The sequence below is a fragment of the Pipistrellus kuhlii genome, unplaced genomic scaffold (assembly GCF_014108245.1).
Source record: "Pipistrellus kuhlii isolate mPipKuh1 unplaced genomic scaffold, mPipKuh1.p scaffold_m20_p_1, whole genome shotgun sequence".
Classification (NCBI taxonomy): Eukaryota; Metazoa; Chordata; class Mammalia; order Chiroptera; family Vespertilionidae; genus Pipistrellus; species Pipistrellus kuhlii.
Genome location: NW_023425404.1, coordinates 192,520,822 through 192,541,019, shown reverse-complemented (window position 1 = coordinate 192,541,019; position 20,198 = coordinate 192,520,822). Strand labels below are relative to the sequence as shown.

The following is a 20,198-nucleotide window of genomic DNA, read 5'->3' as shown; positions in this document are numbered from 1 at the left end:
TTGGTGAGCTACTTTCATAAATCAAAGTGGAAAATGCCAAGAGATGTAAATCAAAACAACAATGTGGTACCATCTCACACCTGTCAGAATGGCCAACATCAACAAATCAACAAACGACAAGTGTTGGCGAGGTTGTGGAGAAAAAGACACCCTCATGCACTGCTGGTGGGAATGCAGACTGGTGCAACCATTGTAGAGAACAGTATGGACTTTTCTCAAAAAACTGAAAATGGAACTCCCATTTGACCCAGTAATACCACTCCTAGGATTATATCCCAAGAAACTAGAAACACCAATCAGAAAGGATATATGCACCCCTATGTTCATAGCAGCACAATCTACAATAGCTAGAATTTGGAAACAGCCTAGGAGCCTGTCAGCAGATGATTGGATCCAAAAACTATGGTACATCTACACAATGGAATACTATGCTGCCATAAAAAGGAAGAAATTCTCATCATTTGCAGCAACCTGGATGGAATTGGAGAACATCATGCTGAGTGAAATAAGCTAGTCAATGAAAGAGAAACACCACATGACCTTACTCATTTATGGATAATAAAGAACATTATAAACTGATGAACCAAAACATAGATATAGAGACAGTAGAGCAAAAAGCAGACTGTCAAATTACAGCAGGGAGGGTAGAAAGATCTGGGGGAGATAAGAGATCAACCAAAGGACTTGTATACATGCATATAAGTACAACCAATGGACACAAAACTCTGAGGAGGGAGGGTTTTTCGGGGGGGGGGGGGAGGAAAGGACAATGGTAAGATATGTACACAGATAATAATTTAATTAAAAAAAAAAAAAAAAAAAAAAACCAAAGTGGAAAATGCCAAAAATTCAACTGAAAAGTAAGCCAAGATAAGAACAGGAAGTTTCTTTGATTAAAAAAAAAAGAAAAGAAATTCAAATGGAGGAAGGGTATGACTCACTTGTGATTAAAGATACACAAATTAAAACATGACATTTTCTTCCTGTAACATGTCAACATTAAAAATCTTAATCACCAGCATTGGAAAAAGTGTGGGAAAACAATTATTTTCATGTTTTAATACTGGGACTACAAATTGGTATACAAATCAGACAGCAATTTGGTAAATCAATCAAAAACTCTGCAGGCACACACCACTTGCCACAATAATGCCTTTTCTGGGGTCCCTCCTATTGATTGAACTTGCCCAACCTTGCAAAGCTATGCATTCAAGAGTGGTCTTCTTAATAGTGTTTGAAAAACAGAAAAACAAAACTGGAAACCCAAAAACCCACCAATATACTAGGGAAGTGCATTGTCTTATCAATGGAGCAATGCTTACCAGTAACAAAGATGAGGGAAAAGAACTAAAATGCCATTGCTAGGGAATGGGATAAACACAATGGGGCTTACTCATACAAAGGAATTAAAATGAATGGGTGAGAAACCCTGAGTTTCAACATGGATAGAAACCAAACACATTAACAGTGAGTTAAAACAAAACAAAACAAAACAAAACAACAAAACCAGTGCTCTTTCCATACGAATGAGAGCTTCTGTGGACCAGGGAAGGAGGGATGGAGGGAAGGAGGGAGAGAAACCAGGAGCAGGAACGTGGGAATGGTAAGATATGTACACAGATAATAATTTTGTCACTAAGGTTTTCTTTCTTTCTTTATTTGTTTCTTTGTTTCTTCCTTTTTAAATTTTATTTTATTGCTTCAATTATTATAAAGAGTAAAGCAATCTCACTACATGTTCATTGTGGTAGAATAAACACACTATGAGTGGTTTATGTACTTTTTTCTCTGTATTTCTTTGCATTGTGTGAAACTAAAGAGAAATAAAATGGATGTCAGGAATAATCTATCAGATATGGTAGGTTTTAAAAGTAAGGGGCAGCCAAAACCGGTTTGGCTCAGTGGTAGAGCATCGATCTGCCAACTGAAAGGTCCCAGGTTCGATTCCGGTCAAGGGCATGTACCTTGGTTGCGGGCACATCCCCGGTAGGGGGTGCGCAAGAGGCAGCTGGTCGATGTTTCTCTCTCATCGACGTTTCTAGCTCTCTATCCCTCTCTCCTCCTCTCTGTAAAAAAAATCAATAAAATATATTTAAAAAAATAATAAAATAAATAAATAAATAAAAGGGGCAGAAGCCCATGTCAAATAATTCCTGGGGGTGGGGGGGAACATGTGTGTGTGTGTGTGTGTGTATGTGTGTGTGTGTAAAATATTTATGGTGCCCTGACTGGTTTGGCTTCGGCCAAAGAACCGAAAAGTTCCAGGTTCAATTACAGTCAAGGGCATGTATCTTGGTTGGGGCACATCCCGGGTAGCGGGTGTGCAGGAGGCAGCTGATTGATGTTTCTTTCTCATCGATGTTTCTAACTCTCTATCCCTCTCCCTTCCTCTCTGTAAAAATTAATAAAATGTATTTATTGAAAAAAAATGTCTAGTGTTCATTCCCCAGAACCTAGAATAGAATCTAGCACTTGGAAAGCACACGCTTTCCATTCATGAGTGAACACATGGCTATATGAATACCTTGTTAGCAATCATTACCTTTCCATGTTATTTGCCTTTTATGTACATGTATTGCTTTCATACTTTAAAAATATTAAAAACTTAGTTATCTTTATAACTACTGAGATGATTTGAATTTAATTCAATACTTAGTCCTTCTCAGTTCAGGCATGCCCAGGAGCCCTGGTCCCCTTTCCTGCGAGCCCACCAGATGGTTCTCACCTCACAGCTGTTCCTGCCCCTTAGCTCCTCACAGATACTTTATTACTGTGGAGTCCAGGAATCTTGTTGGCTAAAATAGTATAAGCTTGAGTTTTGCCATGAAAGTACAAAAAAATCAATAATCTTGGAGATATAGTCTCAAGTCTTGGAAACATAAGTAGCTATCACAAAATCCATATACTTTTAATTCTACAGGAGAAATGGAGCTGCCCAAGGCAACGCCCCAGATGTATAAAGTGAAGAGTGTAACACAAAGCATTCGGATTTGAAGAAAGCAGAGATGCTCTGACAGCTGACAAGAGGGAAATTAAAAGTAATTGAAAACCTGACAGTAAGGGAAGTTTTAGAAGAAAATGTAAAAGCAGAGCAACACGCTCTGGAAAGGCTCACAGCCCTGAGGGTGTTACTGTTTTGATAGCTCAGGGGTATCATCATGACACCAGTATTTCAGGAAAGCACACAGCAAATACTCAACCTTTGTTGAGTGAATAGAGAGAGAAATTTGGTGGAGTGGGAGAATTTTTATAGAGAGTAAAAAATACTACAACTAAAGCCAGCAACTATGAGGATCTCGGATGTGCCAGGCAGGGCTGGTACGATTAAGTTGATAGATAAGCTGAGATTGCAAACTACCGAAAGGCAGTGTGAAGCATGCAGAAGTAAAAGTGAATAAATGAAACTGAAATGGTACAGACAAAACAATGAGATTAGGGGGACCAGACTTCCAGAGTTATGTGTCACATGAGCCAAGTTTTCAGAAATAACAGTTTGCCAGGAGGAGAGTGAAGGACAAGAGGAACGGAACAAGGAGTCTCGTCTTGAGCAAACTTAGGTCCTCACATCAGACAGGGACTGCAGTGAACAAAAACCAGGAATTGTCAGTGCAAACCCCTGAAATCTCTAGTGTCAAGCACTTTTTCTATTGTGTATTGATGAAGGGGAAGGCTACATAATACAATTGTAGAAAGGTGGAAAAAAATCATTTATATTATTTCTTTCTCATTTTTTTACTCTTCACCACACATAGTTGAATCCATCAGTTCAATGAATGGATGACGTGACTCAGTCATATAAATGTACAGCAGAGACTCTACTTTCCAGCTGATCAGGCTATTGGCCATCAGTTCCTTCCCTAGAAGACATGGCGGCACGCAGTCCCTAATCAGATGTGCCCTTCGCTGTCTAGTGTTCATTGTACACTTACTGGATGGATTCGCTTGCTGGATCTGCCCTAACGAAGAACCACAAATGGAGTGGTTTAACCAACAGAAATTTATTGTCTCATAATTCTGGGGTCACGAAGGCCAAGATCGGCATGTTGACAAAGCCATGCTCCCACTGATGGCCCCAGGGAAGGAAGGTCTGGGTCTCTCCTAGCTTTTCGTAGTTCCTTGGCTTGTGGCAGCGTAACTCCATTGTTGCCATGGCATTCTCCAAATTCCCTCTTTTATGAGGATACTAGTCATATCAGATTAGGGGCCCACCCTACTTCAGTATGACCTCATCATTTGCAACAATCCTATCTCCAAATATGATTGTGTTCAAAGGTACTGGGGGGTTAAGATTTCAATATGGGAATTTCAGTGATGGGAAGGGGAACAATTCAACCCATAACTCTGGGTTTGTTCCCAGGCTTCTTCCTGCCTCTTTAAGTATAAAAAGTATTATTACACAAACTGAAGAAATAAGACCATAAAAAGAATGAGCATTGAAAATGAAGTCAAATGGCCTATTAAGACTTAATAAAAGCTAGTCAATTGGATGAAATTACATGTGGGTAAACGGTAAAAGCCCAGGGAGAAAGCTACAGGCTACAGAGCTAGGACACTGAGCTCCAAGTGTTTTTGTTGTATTTCAAAGAAAGCAAAACAAAGAAGCCAAAATTAGAGAGGATGCATTTTGGGTGGGTGCTGTTTATGTCAGAAACACTAATGGTAAAACTTCAAACAATTAACTCATAATAAAAATAATTTTAAGCCCTTGGCCCTACATCAAAAGATTGGTGAAAGAATGCCTTAGGGTCCTTACTAAAAACCTGCTTATTTTTGGTCAACATCCTTATGGGAACTGACTTGGAGAGATGCCCACAATATAATGCTAAGTGAAAGACTCAAGTTATAGAATATGCAAACTATCCCACTTTTTCTGAAGAGTTTCAATATACTTGAAAGCATGTTTGCAAATGATCTTCAAAGGATTAGACCTATTACGAATGAATGAATGAATGAATGAATGAACTAATATAGAATGGTCATTAATGCATTATGTTGCATTATAAAGAGACAACCAGAACATATGTCTCTTGACACAAACGTGCAATACCATCCATAAGTTGTTTTGACTCTAAATGAACGTGGGTCTGATCTTTCTAAGTACTAATTTACAGGAAATGCAGAGGACATAGGAACATGTTAAGAACATAACAATCAGCAAAGTTCAGTCTATAGGAAAGTAACTAGGTTCTTCAATAAATAAATTGCAAGGAGAAAAAACATGGAGGAGCATCCTATAAATTCAAAAGAGTCATAGAAGACACATCAACCAATTGCAATGTATGGGCATTATTTGGATCCTGACTCAAATAAACTGTTTAAAAATGGAACTTATCAACACTTCCTGAATATTGGACTATATTGAAGAACTACTGTTAACTTTCTATAGTAGAACAGTATTGTGTCTTTAGTTTTAGAGACACATACTGAAATATTTACAGATGAATGATAGAAAGACTGGGATTTGCTTCAAAATGAAGGGGGTGAGGAGGAGGAGGAGTGGGTAGGAGTAGAACTGGAGCAAGATTGGTCTTGAATTGAAAGTTGCTGAAGCTTGGGTGATGGCTAACTGAGGACTCAATCAAACTCTACTCAATAATTTTTTAAAAAAATGTCTAAAGGATTTGATTAGTATACATGGTCCCCAAAAGACACATACAAAATCTTCATAGCAGCACTTTGCAAAATGGCTCTTCTCAGGGAGTAAATGTTTGTCTCTCCCAAAGCCACATGTTGAAGTCCTAATCACCTGTGATGGTATTTGGAGGTGAGTGGAAGAGAAGTCCTAAAATTTCCCTTCTTTGATTGCTCCATCGTGATTAATCCTCCTCTGGACAGCCATGGGCACTGTTCAGACCTGACAGTGAGCTCGGCTAGCCTGTCCTACATCACAGCCCATGGCCAAGGTGACAATCTCCTCACTCCATGTCAGCCTTTCGAGAACAGAGAAACCCAGCCAACACCATCTCTGCTGAACAGCACCAGGCTAAGCACTCCGTGGGAGCTCACTTCGTGTTTACACGATTGAAACACAAGCATTAGGAATTAGACAGTCAGGTTTGAGTCTGGTTTCATTGTTTTTCAGAAACATGACCTTGGGCACATACCTTAGCACTTCTGAGCTCTTGGTGAAGACTAAAGAGCCACGTAATAGGTTTGGTGGGCTGAATCGTGACTCCCAAAATGATGTGTCTAAGTCCTGAGCCTGGGAACCTGGGAATGTGACCTGATTTGGAAAAGGGTCTTTGCAGATGTAATTAAATGAAGGATCTTAATATCATTCTGGATATAGGGGAGACCCTAAACCAAATGACTGCTGTCCTTATAAGAGAAAGACAGGGGAAGGGGTTGAAGGGATATATGAGCCAGAGACACAAACCATGGCCCTGTGAAGACAGGCAGAAACCAGAACTCCTGGAGCCACCAGAGGCTGGGAGAAGAAGGAAGGGTTCTCCCCGGGAGCCCTCAAAGGGAGCATGGCCCTGCCAATAACCTTGACCCTGGACTCTGGCCCTTGGAACTGTGATCATTTGTTTGTGGTCACCCAGTCTGTGATCATTTGTTATGGCAGCCCTAGGAAGACAATACAGGGAGGGTCAAATACAAGACCAGTGCTCTAACCACTGAGCCATGGAGCCTGGTATTAAAGAAATACTTATTCTGAAGTCCATGTGATCACCAAGACCTGAAGTTAACTTAAAGGCTTTTAAATAAATATGTATGTATTCATTCATATTCTTTTTAACAAATAATAATATAGCACTTTGTATATATCAGATGCTGTTATAATTTTTTCTATAAAAATATTTATTTAGCCCTAAGCAGTTTGGCTCAGTGGATAGAGCACTGGCCTGTGGACTCATGGGTCCCAGGTTCAATTCCAGTCAAGGGCATGTACCTTGGTTGCAGGTATATCCCCAGTAGGGGGTGTGCAGGAGGCAGCTGATCAATGTTTCTCTCTCATTGATGTTTCTAACTCTATCCTTCTCCCTTCCTCTCTATAAAAAACCAATAAAATATATTTTATAAAATGTTTATTTAAATATTATAACCAAAAATTACTACTATTATTATTATTATTATTATTATTATTATTTCCAGTTTAGAGAGAGAAAATTAAGAGTTTAAGTAATTTGCCCAAGGTCACAGGGCTAGCAAACATCAGAGCCAGGATCCAAACCCAGGCAGCTCTTCCCAGGGCCAGGATGTTAGGCTCACTTCCCAATCTAGTCCCCAGCCAAGCTGAGGGTGCCAGGCCTGCGTGGGGCCACCTCTCCTGGTTCTGTCCATCCTTTATGGTTCTGACCCAGAGCTGCCCTGTGCACACTACACTTTCCAGCTACTCCTCCAGGTGCAGATTTTAGGACTTCTCTCCATTCAACCCCAGAGGACAAGCAACACATAATACCAGGTGGACTTCACCCAGCCGCTGCTGGGTAGCCTCTCTATTTGCCTTTGCACTCATCTCTCATCTACTGCAGGTACTTGAAGTCCTCCTGAATGGACACAGCTGGAGACCACAAAAACAGGAAGCTTTTCTCCTGGTGTCTTTTTCGGGACTGGCCCATGTTTCCCAGAAGGGCACAGCTGCCACCCTGTTTACTAAGGAAAAGCCAGGAGCACACTTCAGCAGGGCCTTGCAGACAAGCCTAAAGGAACATAGCTGATAGGATCCGTTTTTTAGTTTGGCTGAAGCAGCTGTGCTGTGAAGTGGAAGGTGTGTAAGGAGGACCAGAGGAGTCCCTGTTACAGTCTGCAGACACATCTGTCCCCTCCCAAGCAACACCACTCCTCACTCACTGGGCTAGTAGCAGACTGAGAAACCTATCTCCAGGACTAGCTGCCTCTCCTATACTCCCTGGCTTACCTTGGGGATCATTTATTTTCCTTTTATTTGATCATCATGCTTGTAAACTGAGCGTGGGTCACTGTGAAAAAGGAGTAATTTTTTTGCATGTTAAAAGGGTGCATTGCAGAAGATCACGTGCATGGGTGATGAATGACCAATACCCTTTCCAGTTGGATGCGTCTGTGATGAGTTTGGCAGAAATCGTGGTCCAGATCAGAGCCATTGTGAGGGAAAAGCAAAAAAAATGTCCCTAGCCAATGGGTCTCTGGCCCACTCAGGAATGGGACATTTGAGACTGTCCCTCATTTAAGAGAATGTCCCTGGGGACAGGTAAATGCCATCCCTAAGCCAGGCCTCCAGGGAGGCACATGGAGAGGAGCTGGGGGACCAGCTGTGTGGGTCTCACAGGACCTCAGTCACACCTGGCTTCACTGCTTAGCCAGCAGCATGTGTGATTCTGGAACGGTCCGTCACCTCCCTGAATCTCAGCCAAACAAAAGTGGCAACTGTGAGCTCCGCCTCTGCCACTGCACAGCAAGTGGCCCTGGTCTGGTTAGCTGACTCTCTGCCTCAACTTTCTCTTCTATAAAATGGGAATAGTCGTACCTAGCTCATAGAGGGCTAAGGTGTTCAGATCCCTGAATGTAAGCACATATACAGTTGTTGGCTGTTGTAATTGATAGGATAAAAAGAGATGACAACTACGGCCTGCCCAGCATAATGAGTGACCTGGGGAGGGACACCCATAGATATTGGTTCTTTCCCTCGGTGAACTTATATGGCTGGACTGGTTGCCAGTAGGAGTCACATGATCTAGCAGACAGTACTGGCTTTGTCTGAATTAAGAACACACGGATGGCCAAAATCGGTTTGGCTCAGTGGATAGAGCATCAGCCTGCGAACTTGAGGGTCCCAGGTTTGATTCCGGTCAAGGGCATGTACCTTGGTTGGGAGCACATCCCCAGTAGGAAGAGTGCAGAAGGCAGTTGATCGATGTTTCTCTCTCATTGATGTTTCTAACTCTCTATCCCTCTCCCTTCCTCTCTGTAAAAAATTAATAAAATATTTAAAAAAAAAAAAAAAAGAACACACAGGTGATGGATAGAATACATCCTGATTCTACGTGGATATTGGCATAGACACACCTACTGGGCTGTGGGCCGGGGCCATTCTTTCCTGGGAACCACCTCCCTCTGTGATGCCATGTGGAGTTGGGACCTTGGCCACAGGCACACAGTGGGCCCGGGGCTGGTGGCTGGCTCAGAAAGGACTGGAAGTGGGATGGGACTGCAAGAGAAAAAAAATGCCCAGCCACTCTCCAGGAAGCCGGCCTGAAACTTATGTTGGCAATCTGGTTCTCCACCTCAGCCTGCAGGAATGGGGGACCTTAGAGGAGAGAGAGGGGGAGGAGGGAGAAGTGGCTACATGCAGAGAGGAGCCAGGTGGGTGGCAGAGAGTCCAGAGAGCGTGAAGTCCAGTCCCTGGGAGCTGACCCCTTTTTAATGAGGGCAGGAATGACATAGCTGCAGTCCTAATGACAAACTTTTTTTTTTTTTTAATTGCCTTAGCTCAGTGTTTCCCAAAGTATGCTACACATACCCGCAGAGGTACGAGAAGAGTTTGGTGGGGGTACGCGTTGCACCAGAATTTGGTGGGGATATGCATTGCACTGTGCTTAGCTGCGTCTAATTCTACGTTCTCATGAGTACAAGGGGTACTCAGCATTACGAAAATTATAGAAGGGGTGCACATATGTCAAAAGTTTGGGAAACACTGCTTAGTTAATGGATTTCAGTTACCTGCAGCAGAGAGAGCTCCCACATAGCCTAGCATCCTGGTGGCGTCTCAAATTCAACAGAAACCACGCTTCCCTCTCCCCTCTTCCACTCTCCTACCGTGTTTCCCTGAAAATAAGACATCCTCCGAAAATAAGACCTAGCGCATGAAAAAATAAGACATCCCCTGAAAATAAGACCTAGCGCAAGTGTGGGAGAAAAATTAATATAAGACACTGTCTTATTTTCAGGGAAACAGGGTACTTACCCAGCTCTCCTCTCACTCCCACAAAATACCAGAAGCAAATCAGATTAGCCTAAAACGCTGTTAGAAGCAGGCCAACCATCCTATAATCTAAATTAAAAGTATACCAAACCAAGGCAGAGAATAATTTTAGAGAATTGCTATAAAAATAAAAGCAGACGAGACTCCCCCCCCGCTTGTTTCATCACAATGGCTGATCTGGGCCCACAGTGGCTGATCTGGCCATGATTCTGCCAAACTCATCACAGACACATCCAACTGGAAAGGTCATTGGCCATCACCCATGCATGTGATCTTCTGCAAGGCACACTTTTAACGTGCAAAAAATTACTCTCTTTTCACAGTGACCCATGCTCCGTTTACAAAGCACTATGCTCAAATAAAAGGGAAATAGATTACCCACAAGGTAAGCCAGGGAATTTAGGAGAGAAAGCTAGTTTTGGAGACAGGTTTCTAAGTCTACCACTAGCTAGTTGCACGCCTTGGACATGTAATCTCATCCTGACTTAGCTTTCCAACCTGTAAAGGGGGTATAAGAGATAGACAGAAGACTGCCATCATATGCCTCTTAAAGTTGTTGGGAGATTCAAATAAGCTAACACTTGGAAAAGTGGGTCCTTCAGCAGATACAGGGACAGCAGGAGCTGTTAGATGCAGCAGTTCCCGGGGAGGAGCCAAGACCACTCAGTAAACTGGCACTGCATCCGGGCCCTGGCTTCTTCACCCAGCTCTGCCACCGCGGGGCTCCCAGGAGACATAGCCACCTGACTTCAAAGGGAATGGATCTCTTCTTAGGAGGCACCTCCCTGGGGACTGTTCCCGAGGAACAGCAGCAGGACGTTGAAGGATCCCTCCTGGAGACACCTTCCTTTTCCCATGCCCCGTCCTGATGCTAAGCTTGGCGTCAAATAGATCTAACATTAAGCCAATAACAATTTAGACTGCCAAACCCCAGTAACAGACTTTTTCCAGACTATTTTAATTTTCATAATCTTATATGGAAACACAAACCCCGAAGACTTTGAGGATAGCGAGGAGGGTAAGCAGTGGTAAGAAGACCAAGTAGACACATATACAAAGAATAATAGCACTCTATGCCCTGAGCATCCCAACAGACGCCATCCCTCCTTTCCTCACAAACTCTTAGAATTGAAACACACTTTCTTGGGTACAATACAAAGGTTTGGTCAGGCCTTTCCTTGCCTGAAGCAATGTCAAAATTGCTTTTTTGTTCTTTGTTGTTGTTGTTGTTGTTGTTGTTGTTTTGTTAATCCTCACTCAAGGGTATTTTTCCATGGATTTTAGAGAGAATGGAAGAGAGAGGGAAAGACAGAAACATAGATGTGAGAGAAACTCATCCATTGGTTGCCTCTTGCATGTACCCTGACTAAGGCCAGATTTGGGGAGGAGCCTGCAACCAAGAATACCTGCCCTTGACCTGAATCAAACCTGGGACCCTTCAGTCCACAGGCCTATGTTCTCTCCACTAAGCCAAACCGGCTAGGGCCAAACTTGCATTCTGTGGTGGGCCGAGAAGAGTTAAATGTTTAAGCCATGAGGAAATTATTAACTCCTCAGTTGATGACAGAGAATTTGCATTTGTACCCTAATGTTTACCTTTGGTATGTACCCGAGAATAACTCATTGATCCAGCCAAAAAGAAAAGAAATAGAAAGTGTCTATAGTCTACATCGGTTGTCTTGTCATTAATGAACAACATTGAGTGTGTGCACCCCACTGTGTGGGGACCAAAACCACCTTTCCCACAGTGGTCACTTACCCTTTGGGAAAGCGTTGGGCTGCACCACCTGGATGAAGTTGTTCACCATCCTAAAGAGACCGTTGAAGGAATCAGGTGGGAAAAAGTCTTTGGTCTCATATTCCTGCTTGGGCAATTGAAACGACAGACTATCATCAAAATGGCCTACGGGGAACAAGGAATCCTCTGAAATGGTACTCTGGCAGAGTCCCAGCAGCAGCAGGACGCCGAGTGTCAGGGTCATGGCTAGCCAGATGCTCCACGCATGAGGTAGAAGTGGGAGCCTCTCGCCACAGAGGTTCTGGAAGCCGTGGATAAGCCGGGAGTGTGCGTTTCTGTGTAGAAGAGGCGCGAGGAGGGGAGGACTGGCCTGGATGGCATGCGCGATCTCCAGTGGGGTCGGTCACTCAAGGCAGCATCCCTGGCGGAGGGAGAAGAGGCGTCAGTCACTAACACAGTGGCAGGCCTGCACCAGGAGCTGCCCAGGAGGAGGCTGTGAGGCTTAGAGCAAGCCCATCAGCCTAATCTGAATGGGGGCGGGGCTCAGAGGATGCCTCAGAGCCATGGGACTGGGAAAGTTCCCTGCAGGTCCCTCCTCCCGCAAGATCTGAGCACTGACTACCTTCCAGACACTGTTGTCCTTGCTTCAGAGGTAGGATCTAGCTTAAGGCATTATACCATTTTACAGATAAGGAAACTGACTGAGGATTTCCTTGGTGACTTGCGTGAGGTCACAGCTAAGTCCAAGGGGCTAGAACAGTGGTCGGCTAAGTGGCTCGAGAGCCATAAGCAGCTCTTTGGCTTCTTGAGTGTGGGCTCTTCCACAAAATATCACGGCCTAGAAGAAATTTAAGTTTAAAAAAAATGTGGCTCTCAAAAGAAATTTCAATCGTCGTGCTGTTGATATTTGGCTGTTGACTAATGAGTTTGCTGACCACTGAGCTAGACTCCTGACCTTCTACTCCCTTCAGAGCTTTTCCTCCCAGGCTCCAGTCAGAGGCTGAGGCCCCAGCAACAGACTGGACGCTTTCTTTTTTCTCCTGGTCTCTGGAGATAAATCTTACTTTGCCTTTTATTCTACTTATTGCTCACTGATCTCAGTTCAAACATCCTCCCTCTATCCACCTACAACCCAAACTAGAAAGGGCAGGGTCTCAAGGGTGTGGGCCAAACTCTTCAAGGCTGGGTGACTACAGAATTTATCTGTCCCAAAGACTCACCAGGTGGTCTTGATGGAGATCTTTGCCCCCACATCACCACCTGATCAACTAGGGGTCCAGGCGATGAGAAGCAGGGCAGAAGGGGACTCCTGCCCAACCCTGGGAGAGGGAGAAAGATACAGGGATCCTAAAAGCTGCTACCAACCCAGTGTCTACTGAGAATGCTTCCTGTGGCCCCTATTCTCCTTGTTTCTGTCCCCAGAACTGACCACAAAGCAGGGCACACAGTAGGAGCTCTGGGGGTGCTGCTGAATATGAAATAGATAAGCCAGAACAGCGGACTTGCTTGTATCATTGCATAAGGCTAGTGAGCTAAAACAAAACCCACCAGCTAAACTGGGATGCGCTGCTTGCCTCCTCAGTTCTGGCGTCAGGAACCCCGGATTTTATTTATATGGAAGCTGCATGATTAGAGCAAGGATGATGGGCCAGGTACAGAAACTCACCAGGGCAGAGAGCCTAGCCAGGGGCAAAAGTGGGAAAACAAGAAAGAACCTTGTCCTCAGGGTAACCTATCCTCCCCTAGCATATCTCTAGTCCTGCGATTTAGACCTCCTGACCTTTTCCTCCCTACAGATATGCTCAGGACAAAGGACCCAGTACACACTCTCCTCTAGTCTCCCCTAGGAAAGCACGCCAGCACCATTCCCTTCCTCCTTCTTCCCTCTAAGGGACTCCCATATGACTTGCAACCAGGGGAGCAACAGGCAGCAGCAGCATATTCTTGTCCTGAACCTGTCTATGAGCCAAACTCTCCTGCTGCTGCTTCTATGCCTTGTCTCACTGTCCAAAGTATGTTTTTGCTGCCATCATGGACCCAATACCCTTTGGCTCAGTCCAGTGTAGCACTTCCCTTTAGATATTTCCATCCCCTACCTCCTTTTCTTTAAATAAATTCAATGATTCTTTATCCACCATCTGAGATGGCTCTTCAGATCACTGACTTTAACATTTCAGTTGACATACACAGGTGCTCTTGAAACACTCACTGTGAGAGCACCCATCAAGAAGGTGACACACTGTACAAGGGAGCAGAGGATCCATTACCTACATCCCCCCAAGTCAGAGGAGGAGGTAGGATTTCACGAGCTACTTGAAGATGTGAGTTCCTATGGAACCCTCTTAGATACTGCCTAAGTCCTGTCCTGCTCCAATCACTCTGCAAAGAACCACCAATAGAATGACCCCAAACTCTGCCTTTATCAACACAATGCTGCCACATCCTCAGTGGCCCTGGTACCAGCTTCATCAACCCCAAGCTTCCATGTCTGCTCCCCATCCCACGCACAGATACACCAGGACCTGGCAACTGCTTCCCAAAGGCGATCTTCCTGCCAGGCACGGCTGCTGCAAACCCCTGTCCTCAGGCTCTGCACTGCTTCCAACAGGAACCCGGGTTCTGCTTGGCCCTCAAACCCTTTCCAGAGAGAATGAAGAAGAAAACAGCGTGGCAGCTTTTGCAAGTCCCTTTCGACTGGGAATCTCTGGGCTGCACGGGGCAGGAGAAAGTATGAAACAAGGGATGTGTGTGGTTATTCAGATGTGAAAGGGCTACTCTAAGCAGACAGGCAACTGTGTACACGCACATACACTGCACACACACACATACCATGTACACATAAACCACACACTGACACCCTCCCTGTACACATAGAACACACCAATACCCATAAATACAGGGTGGGCAAGAGTATATTTCCAATTGTGAATATGTAAAACAGGGTTTATTCTTATATTATTTTTTATTAACTAGACACCCAGTGCATGAATTGTGCATGGGTGGGGTCCCTCCTGGTCAATCAGGGCTGGCCAGGGGGAGGGACCATGGGAGGTTGGCTAGCCACAGGAGATTAGCTGTGGGAGTGCACTGACAGGCAGGGGGAAGCTCCTGCATTGAGCATCTGCTCCCTGGTGGTCAGTGCATGTCATAGCTACCTGTTGATGGTCCAGTCTTAATGCTTGCTTAGAGGCCTGGTGCAAGAAATTTGCGCAGTTGGTGGTGGTGATGGTGTGGGCGGAGTTCCTCAGCCCAGCCTGTACCTTTTGTAGTCCAGAGGCCTTTGGGGGATGTCCCACTGATGGCTTAGGTTTAAGCTGGCAGTCTGACATCCTTAGTGCTGCTACAGAGCTGGAGAGGCTTCTGGTTTCCACCACCACTGCTGCACTCACCAGCCATGAGCCCGGCTGGCTGAGCAGTGCTCCCCCTATGGGAGTGCACTGACCACCAGGGGGCAGCTCCTGCATTGAGCATCTTCCCCCTGGTGGTCAGTGTACATCATAGCGATGGGTCATACTGCCATTCTGGTGATTTGCATATTAGCTTTTTATTATATTGGATTATTGTTTTATTTTCCATATAACCAACTTTAAACCTACTTTTGCCCTACCACACACAGAATAACACTCACCACATATATGTACATACACTAACACACACCATATACATAGGCACCACATATTGACACCCTACATACACAGATCTTACACATAACAACATACCATACACACAGCACACACTAACACACAACACATGCACACATGTGGACACATACCACACAATACACACACTGCGCACCCCTGCCACCCCCCACAAGGGCATCTTGTTTTCTGCTGAAGGACAGGCAGGGAGCAGAGCAGCTGGGAGGATTAAGGGCTCAGCTGCTGAGAAAGGCTGGCTTCCCGGTAATGCCACCGAGCCCCTGCCAGGGAGAGACCTGGCAGGAGGGAAGTGGTGGGGGGCCTGTGGGAGAACCAGGAATGAGCAGACTCCCAGGCCCCGTCCACAAAACACAGGAAAGGGAGGTCCCGAAGGAGAAGCTGCCTCTCGCAGGCGTGTCGGTGGGTGTCTTTACTCCTTGATCCAAAGTGGAGGGTCCTCTTAAAGTTCAGAATACATTTGAAAAAAATAAAATAAAATAAAACCTCACTATGCCTGAAACACTAGACAACCGATAAAAGCCAAGTCCAATAGAAAACGTTTCCATCCCCGTTTTCATCAGCTGTGCCAAGAGGCCCGGGTGCGTGCCGATCCAACCACATGCAGCCTGAGAGCAGCCCCCAGAACTGCCCGCCGAAAACCCAGGAAAACCTTCACGGCCAACAGCTGCATCCGCATAAAGGGGGGGGCATTTATTCCAAACGCAGATGATCGGAACTATTTCTAGAGACGTTGATCTGCATAGTTAACAAGCTCCCCTGGTGAACGATTCCTAAAACATCTCAGGTCTGAAAGCCAGCACTGTGTCTGAAAGCCAGCTGCCTGGCCCATTCCTGCCTCTGTCCCAAATGCAACCTCAGGACGACAGAACAAAAAGGCAAAAGCTCTCACCCGCCCGGCTCATAGTGCATGGGACTGACCGGCTGCTGGGTGGGGTGTCTGACTTCCTTATCTCTGTGCCCATCGTGGACTCAGGCACACAGTAGGTGCTCATTAAGGACTGCTGAAATCAAATGGACTCCCAGCTTGATCGTTCTACCTGTTCTGAAATCATGCCAAGCGCTTGCTTAGGAGCAGTTCTGTGGCCTTTTGATGGGAGGCGTTGGGTTGCTTGTGGCTACTTCCTGCAACCCAGGCGGCCACGGGGTCCTCACTGGTGTCACCGACGGGAGAGCTGGTGTGCCCTCCTAGGGGCCATCCTTCCTGCTGGGATCCTCACCTTCACAGGCTTTGGACTGTGCTCTCTGGGGTGCTATCTCCTGGCCTTGGGACCAGGCTGACCAATACACAGGATGGAGATTCCTAGTTTTTACTCCAAATGCACCGAGTGAGTGCAAACTGGGGGAAGGCGTGCAGGAGTGTGAATGTGGCACAAACACTGCCCATGATTGTGAGCCTAGCGTCCAGAGTTGGGCACTACCGCAAACCCTGGTTTAAAAGCAAGCACGGCCCCAGCTGGTTTGGCTCAGTGGATAGAGCGTCGGCCTGTGGACCAAAGGGTCCCAAGTTCGATTCTGGTCAAGGGCACATACCTTGGTTGCAGGCTCCTCCCCCGCCTGGGACCTGGTCAAAGCTCATGCAGGAGGCAACACATCGATGTGTTTCTCTCACATCGATGCTTCTGTCTTTCCCTCTCTCTTTCCGTTCTCCCTAAAAATCAGTGGGAAAGCATCCTCAGGCGAGGATTAACTAGAAAACAAAAGAAAATAAAAGTAAACATGGTGACCATCCAGCTTCATTTTTTTCTTTTGCGGGAACGTTTGCTGGGGTGTCTGTTAAAAGGATCTCTGTATAGAGATGTTTGCCATCTGGGGTTTGGGGGTGAGAATAGGTGTGGTGGGAGCTGCCCAACTTCTGAGCCCACCTTTGCAAGCCTCTCATCGCAAGGCCAGCTGGGGCCCCCCAAACTGTGCTCTGCCCCCCCTCCCAGGTCAGTCTGGCTCAGCCAATCAGATCCTTACTCCTGGGGCTGCACATGGAGCAGCGCATGGAGGCAGAGACTGTTTCTACCCCATTCTGCAGAGCCAGCAGCCACCTTCAGAGCCTTCTTGGTGAGAGCCACGGCCATATGCCAACTGGGAGCTCTTCTCATCGCTTCTCAGAGCCACCCAATTCAGTTATCCAGAGTTGGCTTCTATCATTTTATATATATATATTTGTATTGATATCAGAGAGGAAGGGGGAGGGAGACAGAGATAGGAACACCAACAATGAGAGAGAATCACTGATGGGCTGCCTCCTGCACACCCCCACTGGGGATCAAGCCCACAACCCGGGCATGTGCCCTGAATTGAACCGTGACCTCCTGGTTGATAGGTGGATGCTCAACCACTTAGCCACACTGGCTGAGCGGCTTCTATCATTTGTAACAAAGCAAATCTTCGAGGAAGCAAAACCTATCTTCATCATTATTTTAAACAGTTAACAAAACAGTGTTTGGTTTAAAGTTTTATTATTTAACCGGCCCTCTGATGCACTTCTCGAGACTCACAAAACAGCCCAGCATGGAATCATAGGGAAGCTCATAAAAATCATTATGAGCCGCATTAAGGAAACAAAACAAAATTAAGAGGCACCACTGAGGAGACAGTGGGGCTGGATGCTGGAGTTTGACTTATTAGCTCTGAGATGGTTGCTTCCCCTCTGGCGGTTCCCTCCCTTCCTCTGTGAAACAGGATTGCCAGTGGTGCCGGAGGGTTACAGACAAGGCAGGCTGGGCACCTGGCTCCCAGCTGGCACTCAGTGGTGGGTCAGTACCGCTCCTGCCAGCTCAAGACTCTCCCCTAACAAGACAGGACAGCTCCAAGGATATTGAACGTGAACATTCCCAAGTATGTGAGAAAAGAAAAAGAAATATTAAGTTGTCCATATTCCAGTCTTGTGGCCACACACACACACACACACACACACACCCCAAAATGCAATTTCACATAGTTCAACCTCATGCACGAGCACAGTTGCGTGAGTCCCCACGGGTCTGCTGCAGCCCAGGGCGGGGGTAGGTTTAAGGACCCAGATCGCACACCTTATCCTCACAAGGGCACCCACGGTCCACAGGAGCCCTGACAACCTTATAGGAGCGGGCAGGGAAGGCAGGGAACATCCTGGGCTGCAGGCGCAACCAGTTTCTGCAGGAAGCCTGGGGGGACACACCCCACCCCACCCCCGCGATCCCCTCCAACGCAGCCTGACCAGCCCCCTGCACCCCGCTCCCCCCCTTCCCCCCCGCCTCCAAAGAATGGGCTGCAGGACACAAACACAAAAGCCTGGACAGCAGGGCGGGCTGGGGAAGCTGCTCCAGGAACCCACCGCCTCCTGGGGGAGGCGGCTGCCCAAGTAACTTGGCTGCCCCGAGCGCGCGGCCCCGCAGCCCGGGTGGGCACAGATCGGGGTCCCCGAGAAGCAAGGGGCCAGGAGCGGTGCACCCCCAAACAGGCATGGGCTCCCCAGCGCCTCCGAAGGTGGGCTTTCGGAGAAACTGACCTCCGCCCGACTCTCCGACTCCCCTCTCCTCTCCGCCGCGCGTCCTCGGTCCACGCGTTCCTTTGTTGTCCCGGCCGCGCCGCGCCGCCGGGGGCACCCCAGCACCCAGTTCTCACCCCAACAGCGGGGGGGGGGGGGGACCCTACGCGGGGGGCAACCCAGAGGGGGGGCAGGGGGAGGCTGCAAGTCCCGGGTTAGTGAGGCCGGAGACGGGTCCCATTGCACCCCAGAGCTCCCCCTGCTGCGGTAGCTTGCACAGCGCATTCCAGGGGGCAAAGCAGAGAAAGGGGACCCCTTCCCGCACCCAAGAGGAGGATCAGTGCCACGTGTCTCCCTCCCCTCTCCCCCCTCGCTGCAGAACATCGCCCAGAGCCCCTGAGGAGCCTCCCGGGGTCTGCTGCCCACCCCCCACCCCCCCAAGATCCCCTCTGTGGCCTGGGGGTCAGGGTCCTGGTTCCGTTTGCGCGCCCAGACCAGGGACCAGGACCGCAGCTGCAGGCTCGCCCCCCGGGATGGAGGGAAGACCCGCCGGGCAGCCCGCAAAGTTTGTGCCTCCACGCCCTGGCGAGGCGCCGGGACCCCTCGCCCGCCTGGCAGCCCACTGGCTCCCTGGCCGCTTTGGGGGTCCCATCCCCTGCCCAGGCGTCGGGGCGCGGGGTCTTGGGGAGCTGGGAGGCGAGGAGCGCAGAAAGAAACCAGTCCCAGCCCCGGTTTTCCAGAAAGGGATGCGAGCACCCCTTCATCCACACACACACACACCCCCCCCCCTCCGCAGATCCCGCAGACGGTCCCAGGCTCCAGGCTCGGGGTAAGGACTCGGCCACTCACCGCTCCCCTGTCCGCTCCGCTTTAGCTGCACCGCCCGCGCCCTCCCTCTCCGCTGGCTCAGGATGATTTATGGGGACCACCCGGAGGCCTCCGTCCGGAGCGGCTAGGAGGAGGAGCAGGACAGGAAAGAGTCTGCCCCGGGAGTGGGGGTGGGGGGGAGGAAGAGGGTGGTTGGGGGAGGGTGCTAGCCAGGCCCGGGGTCTGGAGGACCTGTTGCTGCCTCCCTGCTCCCGTTAGTCCGCCTTCAAGTCCAAGTTTCCTTCAAGGACCTCACCTGCCCGGGACAGCAGAGGGCCAGATACCTAGAGGGGATCCTGAGGGTTTAAAGATCATAAGCCCGGGTTTGGGGCGCACCCATTGGGCCAGCCAGCGTGAGGCCTGGGCACGTGGACTGCACCGGCTTCCCGCCCTGCGCCCAGCACCCACGCCTCCTCCTCCAGGCAGAGCCCTCGACTGGGTTAGGGGTACCTCAGCCTTCTCCACACTCCGCCTCTGTCTGGCTCCAACTCTGCCCAGACTCCCTCAGTCGCTGCAGACTTTTAACAAATGATTTACCAAGACAAAACAATAGTGTATAATGCCAGT

The 20,198-nt window shown here is 47.7% G+C and overlaps 1 protein-coding gene across 1 annotated transcript in view; it reads right to left on the bottom strand.

The window, feature by feature from the left end:
* The window catches only part of PROM1 (prominin 1), a 90,873-nt gene extending 70,939 nt beyond the window's left edge, over positions 1 to 19,934 (bottom strand). The window contains exons 1-2 of the mRNA XM_045573967.1: positions 19,888 to 19,934; positions 11,667 to 12,066 (exon numbers count right to left, since the gene is read on the bottom strand). Of these exons, the coding sequence (XP_045429923.1) occupies positions 11,667 to 11,889 (223 nt within the window). The 5' untranslated portion in view covers positions 11,890 to 12,066; positions 19,888 to 19,934. The remainder of the gene's footprint in view (positions 1 to 11,666; positions 12,067 to 19,887) is intronic.
* Positions 19,935 to 20,198: the final 264 nt, after the last annotated feature.